This window comes from Mus pahari, chromosome 10, assembly GCF_900095145.1.
Source record: "Mus pahari chromosome 10, PAHARI_EIJ_v1.1, whole genome shotgun sequence".
Taxonomy (NCBI): Eukaryota; Metazoa; Chordata; class Mammalia; order Rodentia; family Muridae; genus Mus; species Mus pahari.
Window position 1 is genome coordinate 9,258,005 of NC_034599.1, and position 13,888 is coordinate 9,271,892.

Consider the following 13,888-nt stretch of genomic DNA (forward strand, 5'->3'; position numbering starts at 1 on the left):
GAGAGAGAGAGAGAGAGAGAGAGAGAGAGAGAGAGAGAATGAACTAGTACTTATTCCCGTTACTAAAGTCTGCCTTTGATTCCTATCTCCATAACAACTCAGTGTTCTCTGGGCTACAGGATCTTACCCAGAACATTTGACAGTAGTGTCAGTAAGGCATTCCCAATACTGCGACAGTTCTAAGACCCTTGTTCCCAGTGATTCTTAGTTTGAAGAAGCTGACCTGATGCTCTGTAGAGTATACCATTTTGTTCATTGTCAAACTGGGGTTGCAGGTTGTGGAAAGACCTCAGAGGTGAAGTGCTGTATCCGCAGCCTTGTCAAGGTTATATTCTGTCACCATGGCTCTTCACCATAGAGTTCACTTTGACTACTTACTGGTTGAGGTGCTCAGTTTATTTAAGGTAGAATATTCTGACTTGTTATATTTAATCTTGAGAAGAAGTTGTTCCTTACAGCCCATCCTTGAGAGCTGTGCCTGCTACCTCTGTGAGAGCTGACCCGGGACAGAACATCTGCGCACATTCTTTGGTGTTATTAACGTGAGATGTTCTTCTCTGCCTTCCCTTGTACAGTTAGTTATTTTGCTATTTACTTCATAGTGGGCCCATGAATATTAATGTACACTTGAGGGTGACTGGTGTGCTCACTGTAGAAGCTCCCACTGGGAAGATCTTTCATAAGTCACACCCTTGGTGATATTTGAAAGTTCTTTACTCTATTGTGAGATGCTTATCCAATTCCTTGCCCTGATCCCAACATTATCATCTATTTTCTCCCAAAGGATCCTGTTTTCCTTTTTTCTCTTCTTTGATTAATTCTTTGATGTATAAACAATGGATCTTGGTCATATCCTCTTACACACACACACACACACACACACACACACACACACACACACACACAAAACACATACACACATACACACACCCTCCCACCCTGGTTCCTGTTACCCACTGCCACTTCAGCAAGTCATCCTTCACTTCATGTTCCCTTCCCTTATTCTTTCTGGTGACTTTTCTTACACAAATAAACACAAGTATGGTGAGTTTACCAGTGTAGTGACCATGTCATGTCCAGAAGAGCTTTCCAGAGCATTCCTTTCCATTTTTCATCTCTTACATTCTTCCTCCCACTCTTCTGCAGTGTTCCCTGAGGGGTGTGTGTGTGTGTGTGTGTGTGTGTGTGTGTGTGTAGGGGCACATGACTGGCAGGATGGGTTATAGATACACTTTAGGGCTTATCGTTCTATAGTGATCAATTCTCAGCACTTTGACTACATTAGTCACTGACCACACTGTGTCTAGTAGCACCTCTGGCTGAGGGGGCAATCCTGGCACCTTTGTACACACTACTGTTTAGGAGGTGTCTGACAACATGACCTTGATTCTGTATCTGCTTATTGGAAAAGTGGAACATGTTTCTGAGGGTAAGGATTTAATTTAATATTCCTCTCTTAATAAGGTTATAGGTGTCACTTAAGAATTCTCCAAATAGTAAATCTACACTAGGATCTAGTGTCACTGATTGTAAATGTGCTCTGCACCCTTGTCATGGTTTATTGGAAGCGGGGTGGGCTTTGGACTTTCCTACTATTATTATGGGACCCAGGCTGCTCTTTCTTAACTTTGGAACTAAGTAAGTTCACTGCCACTTGGACCTATTTTTTCTTACCTATGAAATGAGGATTAAAAACTTACTTTATATTTATGCTTTTTTAGGATTTATTGTGAAAATATGCAGTTTTTTAGTGAATGCAAGATTTTATAATTCATAGGCATTCAGGAAATACTTTAGAAAAATGGCAGTTTCAAGTTGCTGAAGTTTTTATAATTTGATTTAAAGTTAGTGTTAATTATAATTTCAAATAAAAGTAAACAGTCTAAAGTGAAATTTGAATGAAACAAAAAATAGCCTTTGAATAAAAAGTGTTTATTTCTTACATATCCCCATCCAGGTCCTGAGGGAGTCAAACAAGTTAGCAGAAATGGAGGAGCCAGCCCTGCTTCCAGGAGAGAACATTAAAGATATGGGTCTGTAATGTTTTTTATCTGCACAGCTGTTCATTCTCCTGTAGACTCCGCCTGTGCTCTGCAAGCTGAGACCTGAGCTGTTGGGAGTGTTCCTGTCTGGATGTTGGGAAATGTACAAATTCAACGTTACTCTTTTTAAATTATTGCTGAACTCCGTGAAGAGCAGTTTTATCATTTGAATTACATCATTTAGCCACTGTGTTGGCTAGCTAAAAACATTAAACAAGTGATTTTTATTAAAGTACAGCATTTTATTTTCTACTTTTTGTAACTTTCTTCCTTGAGTAAGTTCAGGTTATTTTTTGGATGAAGTCTTTGATGTTCATTGCAGAACGAGTACCAGTGTGTGTAAGCAAGGCTAGTGACCTAGTGCAGTCAGTGATCAGGAAAGCCGTACTTGGTGCTTTTGTTTTGTTACGCTTGTTCACAAAACAAATATGGATAGATTGGGGAGTAAACCATTGGTAGGGTGGGGACTGGAGATAGATGGCTCAGTGGTTAAGAGCACCGACTGCTCTTCTGAAGGTCCTGAGTTCAAATCCCAGCAACCACAGTCACCTGTAATGAGATCTGACGCTCTCTTCTGGTCCATCTGAAGACAGCTACAGTGTACTTAGATATAATAATAAATAAATCTTGAGAAAAAAACATTGGGAGGGTGAAGCAAGTGGTTTCTTCGTTAAATAAAGTAAGCACCATCTTTCATATATTATCTCTGTGGATGCTGAGTGATGGGAATAGTTACCGTAATGATGCTTAGGATAATATTGTAGGAAAGACATTAGCTTGCTTTGATGGATGAGGAAACTATAGCATTGGGAACTTTTTAGCTAATAAAACCACACCTCAGCCCATAATGGTTTCTTTCTGCTATTCTAAGATCAGTGCCCTTGCCACCTCCATTATAGTGTGTGAACTTACAAAAGAATCTTCCATTGGCCACTTTCCTTCACTATCAGCATGCTCTGGGACTTAACCCACAACCAGTTTCCTTATTGCTTATTCTTCCAATTGGTTATATCTCATTAGTCTGTTTACCCACATATAGGTTAATGAGTACAAATGTGTGTTTCAACCTGAGCCTCGACCTTCCTGCATGCAAATAAGTACCTCTGTCTCTGAACCAGGCCAAACTATCCCATGCGTCCTATCCCAAATGTTCTTAGCCTCAGATTCACTCTTTATCTTGCATTTTCACCTTCAGGGATTCGCTACCTCTGCTTCTGCTCTTTTTTTTTTTTTTTTAAAACTGTTCTCTTGCTTACAACACTTGGAGGTATTTGAGTATATTAATGCAGATACTAGGAAGGACTTGAAGTGGACATAGTTAATAATGATAAACCTCATGAGTGTTATGGCCATAGCATATATGTGCCCATATACACATACAAATAAGTAAATGTAATAAGAAGCCCAAATGGTAGTAGAAGCATTCAGTGAATGCTGTGGGAATTATGGCCTGGTATTCCCACACTAAAGTCACTCAGCTTTAATGAAGGAGTCAGATACTGAGCAGACTATGCTCTGTTAGTGGGTTAGCTTTGCTAAGAGATAGCCTAATATTCATGTTTTTAGTCAGGAGAACTGGGTTTATCTTATAATAATTATTGGTTATGGAATGCTGAAAAGTTCATTTTACTTTTTTGCACATTGATATTCTCATCTAAGTTATTAGAAAATATATTCATATATATATACATACATATACATATATACATACATAATACATCTGAGATACACACACACATATATCTGATGATTGAGGCTAAGTTACACATACACAGGTGGAAAGTATTTCATAAACTAAGTATAGGTGACCAGTGTGGGCTGGTTCTGCCCTTTACTCTGCTCAGGGTAGTCTTTTTCTCCCTGGTGTGAGCCGGCTGAAAGTATCTCTCTGTCTGCAGTGAGGGGGGTATAGAACAAAGCAGAGACGGTGTTGGTAGTGGTGATTGCGCGCATGCGTCTTCTCTCCTTGTCTGGGAGTAAGCGCGTACAAGAAGGACGTCCATGGTGGCTGTAGGAGAAGAGTGCCAGCTGCTTTTCCTGCTGAAGAAAACGGGGTCTGACGTCACCCGGAACCATTTCAGTGACACTGATAAAACTTTATAAATTAAGCTACAAGAGCATAACAGAAACAAAATCTGTCTTTATATAGTGATGGGCTTATTTAACTTCAGAAATCTCTAAATGAAACATGCATTGGAAATTGATTAAGAAAATGTACCTCACACTTCCTAGAGGACGTGGGGTTTAGAACAGCTGTTAAAAGATTGGTCTCAGTTCAAATCCCATATGACACAGTCAGCCCTTCAAATTGATTAATATGGAACCAAAGTCAGGAACGTTTAGTGTCTTACAGATTGGGTAGGTTTTTGCCTCCCAAACTCCCCTTGGAAGTTTGTAGAATCTTGCGGTTCTTCAGAATTGACCTGCGTTACTTTGGGGAAATCTTATATTTTGCCCTAATAATGGCATGGAGGGAATTTATAATATTTTAAGATTAAAAATCCCTGCATTAGCTAGGTGGTGGGGGTGCACGCCTGTAATCCCAACCATTGGGAGGCAGAGCAGGCGGATCTCTGAGTTCGAGGCCAGCCTGGTCTGCAGAGTGAGTCCCGGAGAGCCAGGGCCGCACAGTCCTTAGGTTAAGATAAAGTTGGACCTTTGGGTTAAGCTTCTGATGGATATTTTTTTTTTTACATCATTTATTCTGTGATTTGTTACAATTAGCCAAGCAAATTAATTTTATAAAATGTGTAATCTGTTTTCAATAGCACATAGCATCAAGTAAACTATGGCTATTTTGTCTTTTCAGCCAAAGATGTGACTTACATATGTCCGTTCACCGGTGCTGTACGAGGGACGCTGACAGTCACAGATTACAGATTATATTTCAAAAGCATGGAGCGGGTGAGGCTTCTTGGGATTTGCTTCTGTCTGTATATTTGTGGTTTTTTGGGATGTTTGCTTACTTCTGGTTAATTGACTTATTTATTATTGAGACATAATAATTAAGTAGCCATAGCTGTCCTATAACTTGCTATGGGACCAAGCTAGACTCAAACTCAGAAGTCTTCCTGCCTCAGCCTCTGAGTCTAAAGGTGTGCCCCACCACTTCCTGCCTCAGCCTCAGTCTGAAGGCGTGCCCCACCATTTCCAGTTTCCTTCCGGAAAACATTTGACTAAAGAATTTCTGGTGAAGATTTTTAACATTTTTGGGAAACAGGTGTTGGACATTGAATCCATGGTCCTGTTCATGTTATTCAAGCACTTCAGTTTTTTTTTTTTTTTTTATTATAAGTTGTGTGTTTTCTTTTCATCTTGCAGGACCCCCCATTTGTTCTAGATGCTTCTCTTGGAGTGATAAGTAGAGTAGAAAAAATTGGTGGTGCATCTAGCCGAGGTGAAAACTCTTATGGCCTGGAAACTGTGTGCAAGGTAAATTTTACAATATTGGTGTAGTTGTATTTGCTCGAGAAAGCTGTTAACTAGAACCTATACTTGGAAACCGGTACACATGGATTATATAGTAGAAATGTATTCTTATAGAGGTGACTATTATTTGCCGTTAAGTCACATGGCATTTAATACCAATACCTGATCAGCCTTTTTGCACATGTCTTGTTTGTTTGTTCTGAGACAAGGTCTCTGTCCTGGAACCCGCTCTGTAGGGCAGCCTGGCCTCCGACTCGTAGACCTGCCGCCGCTGCCTTCGGGGGTGGGTGGGTGGGGTGCTGCCGCCGCCTGGCTTGTGCACATCCCAGTTCTAGACCACGTGACTTCTGTCTCCTTCTCTCAGTGCCCTAAGTACAAGAAACAGTTTGTGTAGCATCCAAAATGTTTGCATGTGTTAATCTTAAAAGTTTGTTGAATCTCATGTGAAAATTACTGACTTAATAACTGCTAGTTTCTTGACGTCAAGAAGGTTCTGAGTGTAATGGCTGTTATCTACGTATATAGTAGTGTACCTTGCTTCTTGGTCATTTCTCTTTAGCAAGAAATAGTACAAAAAAAAAAAAAAGAAAGAAAGAAATATTACATAAAGTTTCGGGCAGGCTGACTTTTGAAATAGTTGTAGATATGTTTTTCTGTGGACCTGTACTGTTATAGTTGGGTCTTTACTGGAGAGGGGTTAACCAAGAGGTGATGGGGATGTGTTTACCAGTCATAAGGATGGCTACAGGAGGCCACAGTATACATGTGTGTGTTTACCAGTCTGTACTGGCTAATTTTGTGTCAACTTGACACAGTTGGAGTTATCACAGAGAAAGGAGCTTCAGTTGGGGAAATACCTCCATGAGATCTAGCTGTGGGGCATTTTCTCAATTAGTGATCAAGGGGGAGAGGTCTCTTGTGGGTGGGACCATCTCTGGGCTGGTAGTCTTGGGTTCTATAAGAGAGCAGGCTGAGCAAGCCAGGGGAAGCAGGCCAGTAAAGAACATCCCTCCATGGCTTCTGCATCAGCTCCTGCTTTCTGACCTGCTTGAGTTCCAGTCCTGCATCCTTTGGTGATCAAAAGCAGTATGAAAATGTAAGCCAAATAAACCCTTTCCTCCCCAACTTGCTTCTTGGTCATGATGTTTGTGCAGGAATAGAAACCCTGACTAAGACACCAGTCATAAGGATGTCTACAGGAGGCCACAGTATACATGTNTGTGTTTACCAGTCATAAGGATGTCTACAGGAGGCCACAGTATACATGTGTGTGTTTACCAGTCATAAGGATGTTTACAAGAGGCCACAGTATACATATATGTATTTTCACAGAGTGGTACAGTTGATACTCATTTGACTCAGATTTGCAATAAGCTGTTTTATTGGTATTGAAAGTACACTATGTATTTTCTCTGTGTGTGGTTTTTAAAAATTATCAGGGGTGTTCTATGCCCTAAATCAGAAGAACACATTTGTATATTTCTGACGTGAGAATTATTGAATAGCAGTACATTGACGTTTTGTGGTTTCATTGACAGCACTGTGTCATACAGCCACATCAACCTTGTAGACTGACTGAAGGTTCTTTTAGTCTAGTCTTAATTGCTAATATGAACTCTCAGGTCACATAGTAAATGTTTTTATATATCGCTTGGCATATAGATGGATCGCAGAATGGACACCAGTTATAGAGGCCTCAGTGGTTTTCAGGAGCTTCATAAGTCTGTGAAGAGAGTCTGTGTCTATAGGTAGTAAATCAGACTAGTGCTGGAGGAAGCAAGCTACCACTAGGTGTGAGGTCAGCCAGCACAGGAAGTGAGTCTGAAGCAAGGGATGACCAGTTAGATTCAGATGGGAGAACACACAGGCATCAGGAATTTGAGTAGGCTAGCCCAGCCAGAGCTTCAAGAGCAGTCGGGGAGTTCTTAGTTCTTGACACACCAGGTTTCAGATGATAAGGGAGCTATAGGGTCCAGATGAGGGAGCTGTATTTTCCATAGTCTGGTGTGTCTGTTAAGTTCTTGGCCTTGGTTTCTCTGGTAGGATTTCAATCCACCATGTGCCTTTGCAGTACCAATTCAACACAGTGAACTATAGAGTAGTGTCTTTCTACTCTCAGAAATAAACCATTGATCTGTCTCTACTGGATGGATAGACGGACGGTGGTGTGTGACACATAGTATCATTTCTGGGTGCTCTCTAGGATGCAGTCGTCTTTCATCCCTGGAATGAAGTCTAAAATTGCTTGTAAAATGGAGTGTCAGTATTAAAAACAAACAAAACTGTTTATAAGTACATATTTCATATTGTACAGTACTGAGTAACAGAGTAGGATAGAGCCTAATCACAACAGTAATGAGACTGTAACAAAGTAAATTCAACTTTTGCCTAGGTTAAAATACTTAAATAAAAATGGAGACTTCTATTTTACTAGATGCTGTGAGCCAGCATAAATTTGACTACTAATGTCACTGCCTGAGCGTGAGAAACAGATGAGGACACATGTGAGAGTCCCTGAGATCCAGTGTAGGCCGAGTCTGGGCAGGTATAGCCAGCTAGTAGGTATGTCACTGAAGTGCAGGAAAGGGAAAGCAGTTTAGTCCTGTCTAGCAGAAGAGACGTGAAGTGAGCCTTAGGAAGCAAGAGTGAATAAGAAGTGATCTCTATGTGATGGAGATATAATAACAGCTGATCATGGATTTTATTTTTAAAAATTAGGTTCTGGGAATTTTATGGTCATATGCTTTTGAGGCAAGCACTTTACCTACTGAGCCATTTCTCCTGCCCAGAAAAGAACAAATGTTGATAGTGGGTGTGTGTCAGTACTTAACGTCATTTCCTTGCCCTTTGGCCCTGCTGAGCAGGGGAGGATTCTCCGCTGTGTAGTAGAGTGTTCTGGGTTTCTCGCTCCCAGTGAACCATCTTTTTTTTGGTTTGTTTGTTTGTTTTTGTTTCTATTTTTTGTTTTTTCTTGCAGGAGCTGTTTTTGTATTGTAAATGCAGATCTTCCCTTTACCCAACATTTCCAAGTAACCTCATTTATTCATTAAAAAGGAACAAAGTGATTTAATTAGATACTATATCTTTTCTAGGATATCAGGAACTTAAGATTTGCACATAAACCGGAGGGTCGAACAAGAAGATCCATATTTGAGAATCTAATGAAATATGCATTTCCTGTGTCTAATGGCTTGGTAAATGTTTCTCTCTAATCTGTATTGTAATTACAAGTGTGGACAGACTCAGCTAAGTTGTCCAGATTCTCCCTTTTATGTTCCTGATTTGGCACGCAGCTAGAGGCTATCTTGTGTCCAAGGTCCATTTCAGTATGACATTCTATAAGTACATGTTGATTTCTTGGGAGGGGCTTCACACATGCTAGGCAAGTGCTGTACCACAGAGTCATTTTGTTTATGTGTCTTTATTTGAGACAGGCTGGCTTCACCTGCCATAGCTCCATGAGGTCTGGATTACAGCCTGTGTCACCATCTGGGCTTATGTAATATTTTTTGTTGGATGTTTCTATGATAAAAGCTTCATTAGAGTTTGAAGTCTTCCTGGGTGGGAAGCTGGCATTAGGACTAGGAGTTTGGGGCAGTTACTAGTGAGTATTTTAGCTGTGTTAGAATCTCTCAACTGCATGACAGCATTTCACCTCCACGGCAGCCATATTCATTCCCATGTTAGAGCTACAATGGAGATGGCAGGGAATTGGCCCAGCACTGGAATTAACACTGGATTCCTCACTTGAGTTGCAGTTTTTTTTTTTTTAAACACCATAGTTTTTTTTTTTCTAGTTACATGTTTAAAAAGCTTATATGCCAATGGATAAAAAGCTTGTTCAGTGTATTAGAGCATACAATATGGACCAGTTATTTCTGTTGGAAAGCACCTTCTTGGAGATGCCATTTGTTACTTAGAATGAAACCTACAAAAGGTACCAAAATATTTAAAAGAAGTAGGTTAGCATTTGCTAAATTTTATAAATGGGTCTTGTATTTTCTGTACTTTTTAAAGCATATAAAGATATTTAGTGTTGTAAATAAAATAGTAATTTCAGTCATAAAAACTATTTAAAAGGGGCAATACAAAATGTTCTTGCAAATAAGTAATCAAAGCAGACGTGCTTTAGGGACACATTTCTGACTCGTTACTTTCTTAAATGTCTTTAAACTGCTGTTTATTTTGTAGCCTCTTTTTGCTTTTGAGTATAAAGAAGTATTTCCCGAAAATGGGTGGAAACTGTATGACCCCCTTCTAGAGTACAGAAGGCAGGTACGTGCTTTTGTGTTCTATGCTATTTTCATGACAGACAGTTGATCAAAGTGAGGAGTTCTTTCAGTGTCTCTTCCTTTTGTTTTAACTGGAAGCTAATCTGGTTTGGTGGTTTCTTTTCATTTCCTTTGAGTTGCTTTTTAGAATACACTAGTGATCCTTTATGAGTCTTTATCTAATTTATAAGTATCATTTTGTCTAAAAAAATGTTTGTTCACTATAAAGTTGAAAATGGGATCAGTATGTGTAAACTTTAATGTTCTTATATGTCGTAATATCATTCATTCCGTTTTTTCATTTTAGGCATTCTATAATTTATGAAATAAAAAAGTAACTGTACTGCTTCTAATTTGAGTTCTGTTCTTCACAGAGGATAGAGAGATATTCCCTTCTGCTAAGGCAGCATCTGACTTACCTTAGTACCCTTACTTCTTAACTTGATGTTTGTGTGGGTGCTTGTGGGGGTTGAGTTCATGATCTCACGTGTGCTGGGCAAACACTCTGCTACTCTCTCTCCCTTTTACATAAGTTCAAAGTTTAATTACTGTTGATAGCTTCTCAGATAGTTTCCACTCCACTTTGATGCATTTACACTTGATGAGTATTTATTAATGGCACACGTGGTTTTCTTTGTTGAGGCTCTTTGTTCTGTCTTTTTTGAAGGAATCATTTGTTATTTCTTTGGTATTGTTATTGCTTGTGCTCCAGTAGGGAAAGTACTGACTAGTTTTCTCACTGATAATGTCATCAGGATTAGCAGTGCCTGCTATGTCATAGACTGTGTCTGTTGAATGAGTGAATGAAGGGACGATAAGAGAAGAATTTGCTTACAGTGTGCTCTGCGTGTTACTAACATTTTGCATACTGGTTTTATTTACTAAACCATGTGGTAAATATATGGTGTAAAGGTACTATATATCTGCATATCATGGGTAAACTGAAGCATGGGAAGGTTAAGCAATCTGTCCATGATAACATAGTTATTATTGTGGAAGGTAGGCTTTGAATTCACACAATGCAAGCAAAACTATGTTTCAGTAGGTAAGTTAGTAGTAGTCTGAGTAATGAAAGATAACCAGTTTGTACAGTGAATAACATGAGTTAATATCAGATTACTATAAAGAAGCTCACACATAGACACAGAGTAACGGTAGAACATCAAACCCACACAATTTTAAAGGTAACTAGAAGAAGTAGATTATCTTGGGCTGGTGAGATGGCTCCCACGCCTGGAGACCAGAGTTAATCCCCCAAATGCACATCAGGGTGGAGGCTGAAACCAACTAGCTACACATAGCTCTCCTCTGGCCTCTAGGTGGGCTGTGGTACCTGCCTTTGCTCTTCCTGCCCACCTCCCACAACAACAACAACAACAATGGTAGCAGTAGCAGTAGTGGTAGTAGTAGTTGTTGTAATAGTAGCAATAGCAGTAGATTTCTTTTTATTATTATCTTTTAAAGCAAAAGTTTGGCTGGTAGGTTGTTTTTCAAAAGTAGAAACTAGAGGATTGTGTGACCTGGTTGTAATGAACTATTCTACTTGGTAACTACCAGCAATTATATCCTGCAGAAACAGAAGTGAAATGAAAACATTTCCGACAGAGTGCTAGCAACCAGAGAAAGTTTTAAAGCATGTATACCTCTATCTATACAGCAGCAAAATCGGTCTGATCATGGCCTGAGGGCTGCTGTGAGAACTGGGAGAGCAGATACTATTTGCTATCTGTCTGTTCCCCCCCCTCCTCCAAATGTGCCTAGCACAGGCTCACATGTACACTCTGTTAGTGTCTAATGAACTAACAGGCTTACTAATATTACATCTGGTGCCATGTAACTGCAGATCCCCACATTAAAATGTGTCTTCGTGAAATCCTAGCCATCACTATTTGAACAGTTTTAAGATGTGCATAGTAGAGATAGGTGAAACTGGCTTAGGTGGTTACTGTCCTAGTGTCTGTTATATTTTTAACTCACAGGTTGTCTTGTGTTTTATGTCATGTGTAGGGAATTCCAAATGAAAGCTGGAGAATAACAAAGATAAATGAACGCTATGAACTCTGTGACACATATCCTGCCCTCTTGGTTGTGCCAGCAAACATTCCTGATGAGGAGCTAAAGAGAGTGGCATCCTTTAGGTCACGGGGCCGGATCCCAGTAAGTAGGCTGAGTAGGTATATCCAAGGGTTCAAGGTGATAAGCCACAGCATTTATATGTGGACATTAGATACCAAGTTAAACTGTGAAGTTATAACACTATTGCTGGCTCTTAACTTAGACATTTGCTCTGTGTATTGTTACCATTCTATATCTTAATATATTCTTTAGTTATGGTGAGTCCAAGAAAGTAGGAAACTACATTTTATCATGTATAACTATCTCAAAAGAGCAGATGAAATGATTTTAGTTGCAAATGCATAGATTCTGAGGACTTTACAGTTTTATTGATATAGTAAAAAAATCAAGCAGGGTTTATTGAGCTCTGTTTTAATGTACTTCTTAAGACAAGACTTCTCAATAATCAGTGAGTTTGATAACAATGTCTGATTAGAAATTAGGTAATTCTCTCTAAAGCAGAGTTGCCTAGAAATGAGGGTGGCATGTTTTCCTGGTACCCTGAAGGGTACTGAGCTTGTCCTGCCAGACATCTGTATAGAGACTGCTCTATAGGAAGCTTGGAAGCAGGGACACAGTAGGTGTATGTCACCATGTCCTTTCATGAAGGTTTTATCCTGGATTCATCCTGAAAGTCAAGCCACAGTCACTCGCTGCAGCCAGCCCATGGTTGGAGTGAGCGGGAAGCGCAGCAAAGAGGATGAAAAGTACCTTCAGGCCATCATGGATTCCAATGCCCAGTCTCACAAAATATTTATATTTGATGCTCGGCCAAGTGTCAATGCTGTTGCCAATAAGGTAAGGTTTTCTTTTAATTAGTTGTCACTCTTATGGTGTTACTCAAGTCAGCTGAGTTTGTCTGTAAAATAGTGGTCAGACCTACAGAGGTAATGGCAGAGATCATATTGCACTGAGTTAATGATGCGAGCTTAATTAAGTTCATTTTTAGGCTTTCCAAGACTGCATTTCATCTGTATTAAAGAAAAATTAGTTAATGCGGTTTGCTAAGCAAATGATAAAATGCTTTTAACACACCCCTAAACCTTTAGCATCATTAAATTTTCTTTATATTTCAAAACCTATGTAGTTGTGCACAAATGTTTAAAGTAAAATGGAATGCTTTTTAAAATCAACACATTTTTAGTACATCAATGAAAATTTATGTCACCTTAATATCTGATAGCTAGTCACACTGAACTGTACTTAGACGTTTTTGTCCTCCTGCTGTGAGTGACACAGGAGTGATCTCCCTTAGCTCACGAGCATGGTCCTCATTCTGCATCTGCATAGTTTTTTTTTTTTTTTTTTTGTTTTTTGTTTTTTTTTTTGAGGGCCTTGAGAGTCCCAGGTATGCTTTGCAAGTGGTTCTTTTAAAGGAGGCCAGGAGGGTCAAAAACAGAATCAGTACAAGCTGTAAGGTGTGATGACTTTATCATTCCCTTCTTGTCAGCTAAACTGATAGACTGCATTGAGGTTAAAACTCCAAGCTCATCCTAAAAGATTTTGTAATGCAGAGTTCTTTCATTCAGTGAGTATTTAGTAATTTGAATGCCCAAAATTAGAATTTTCAAAAGCAGACTCATAAAACTATACATCATTTGAACTACATTTGTACTACAAACACCTAGCCAACATCCCCCACAGACAGGCTTTGTGATTTTTCCTCATACCGTTGAACACACTGCTCCTTCTCACCAGCAGTCTTCTTTCTTTACGCCATCCTTCTTATATTTTATAGAGTATGATGCATACATGAACCTTATAGCCAAGAAGTCAAATGAATTCTCCAGCAAGTGCTGATTTTCCTCTCTAAATTCTGCGCACTCAGACTTAGCACTCTGAGGAGAAAGGACTAGAAGGCAGCAGCTGTGGTAGGCAGTGTTGGTGATCTTGTGGGTGCCTACGCCCCCCCTCAGTCTGCGAAATCTTTAGCACCACTCTGTTGCAGCAAGTGTAGAAGTTTTCACACCCAGATGAGTTTCTATTGTAACTGCTCCGGACCCCATGGAGCCCCCATCTGTCCTGGAGTGG

General features: G+C 39.7%; 1 protein-coding gene across 4 annotated transcripts in view; it reads left to right on the plus strand.

Moving 5' to 3' along the window:
- Mtmr2 (myotubularin related protein 2) overlaps nt 1-13,888 on the plus strand; it is a 60,583-nt gene that overhangs the window by 34,778 nt on the left and 11,917 nt on the right. For all 4 annotated transcript variants that reach the window (XR_003844662.1, XM_021206010.2, XM_021206011.2 and 1 more), the window contains 7 exons: nt 1,958-2,033; nt 4,852-4,946; nt 5,364-5,474; nt 8,564-8,665; nt 9,663-9,746; nt 11,750-11,899; nt 12,467-12,655. Coding sequence is in view for 3 of the 4 variants with exons in the window: in XM_021206010.2 (XP_021061669.1) it covers nt 1,958-2,033; nt 4,852-4,946; nt 5,364-5,474; nt 8,564-8,665; nt 9,663-9,746; nt 11,750-11,899; nt 12,467-12,655 (807 nt within the window). In the remaining variant the exon portion in view is untranslated. The remainder of the gene's footprint in view (nt 1-1,957; nt 2,034-4,851; nt 4,947-5,363; nt 5,475-8,563; nt 8,666-9,662; nt 9,747-11,749; nt 11,900-12,466; nt 12,656-13,888) is intronic.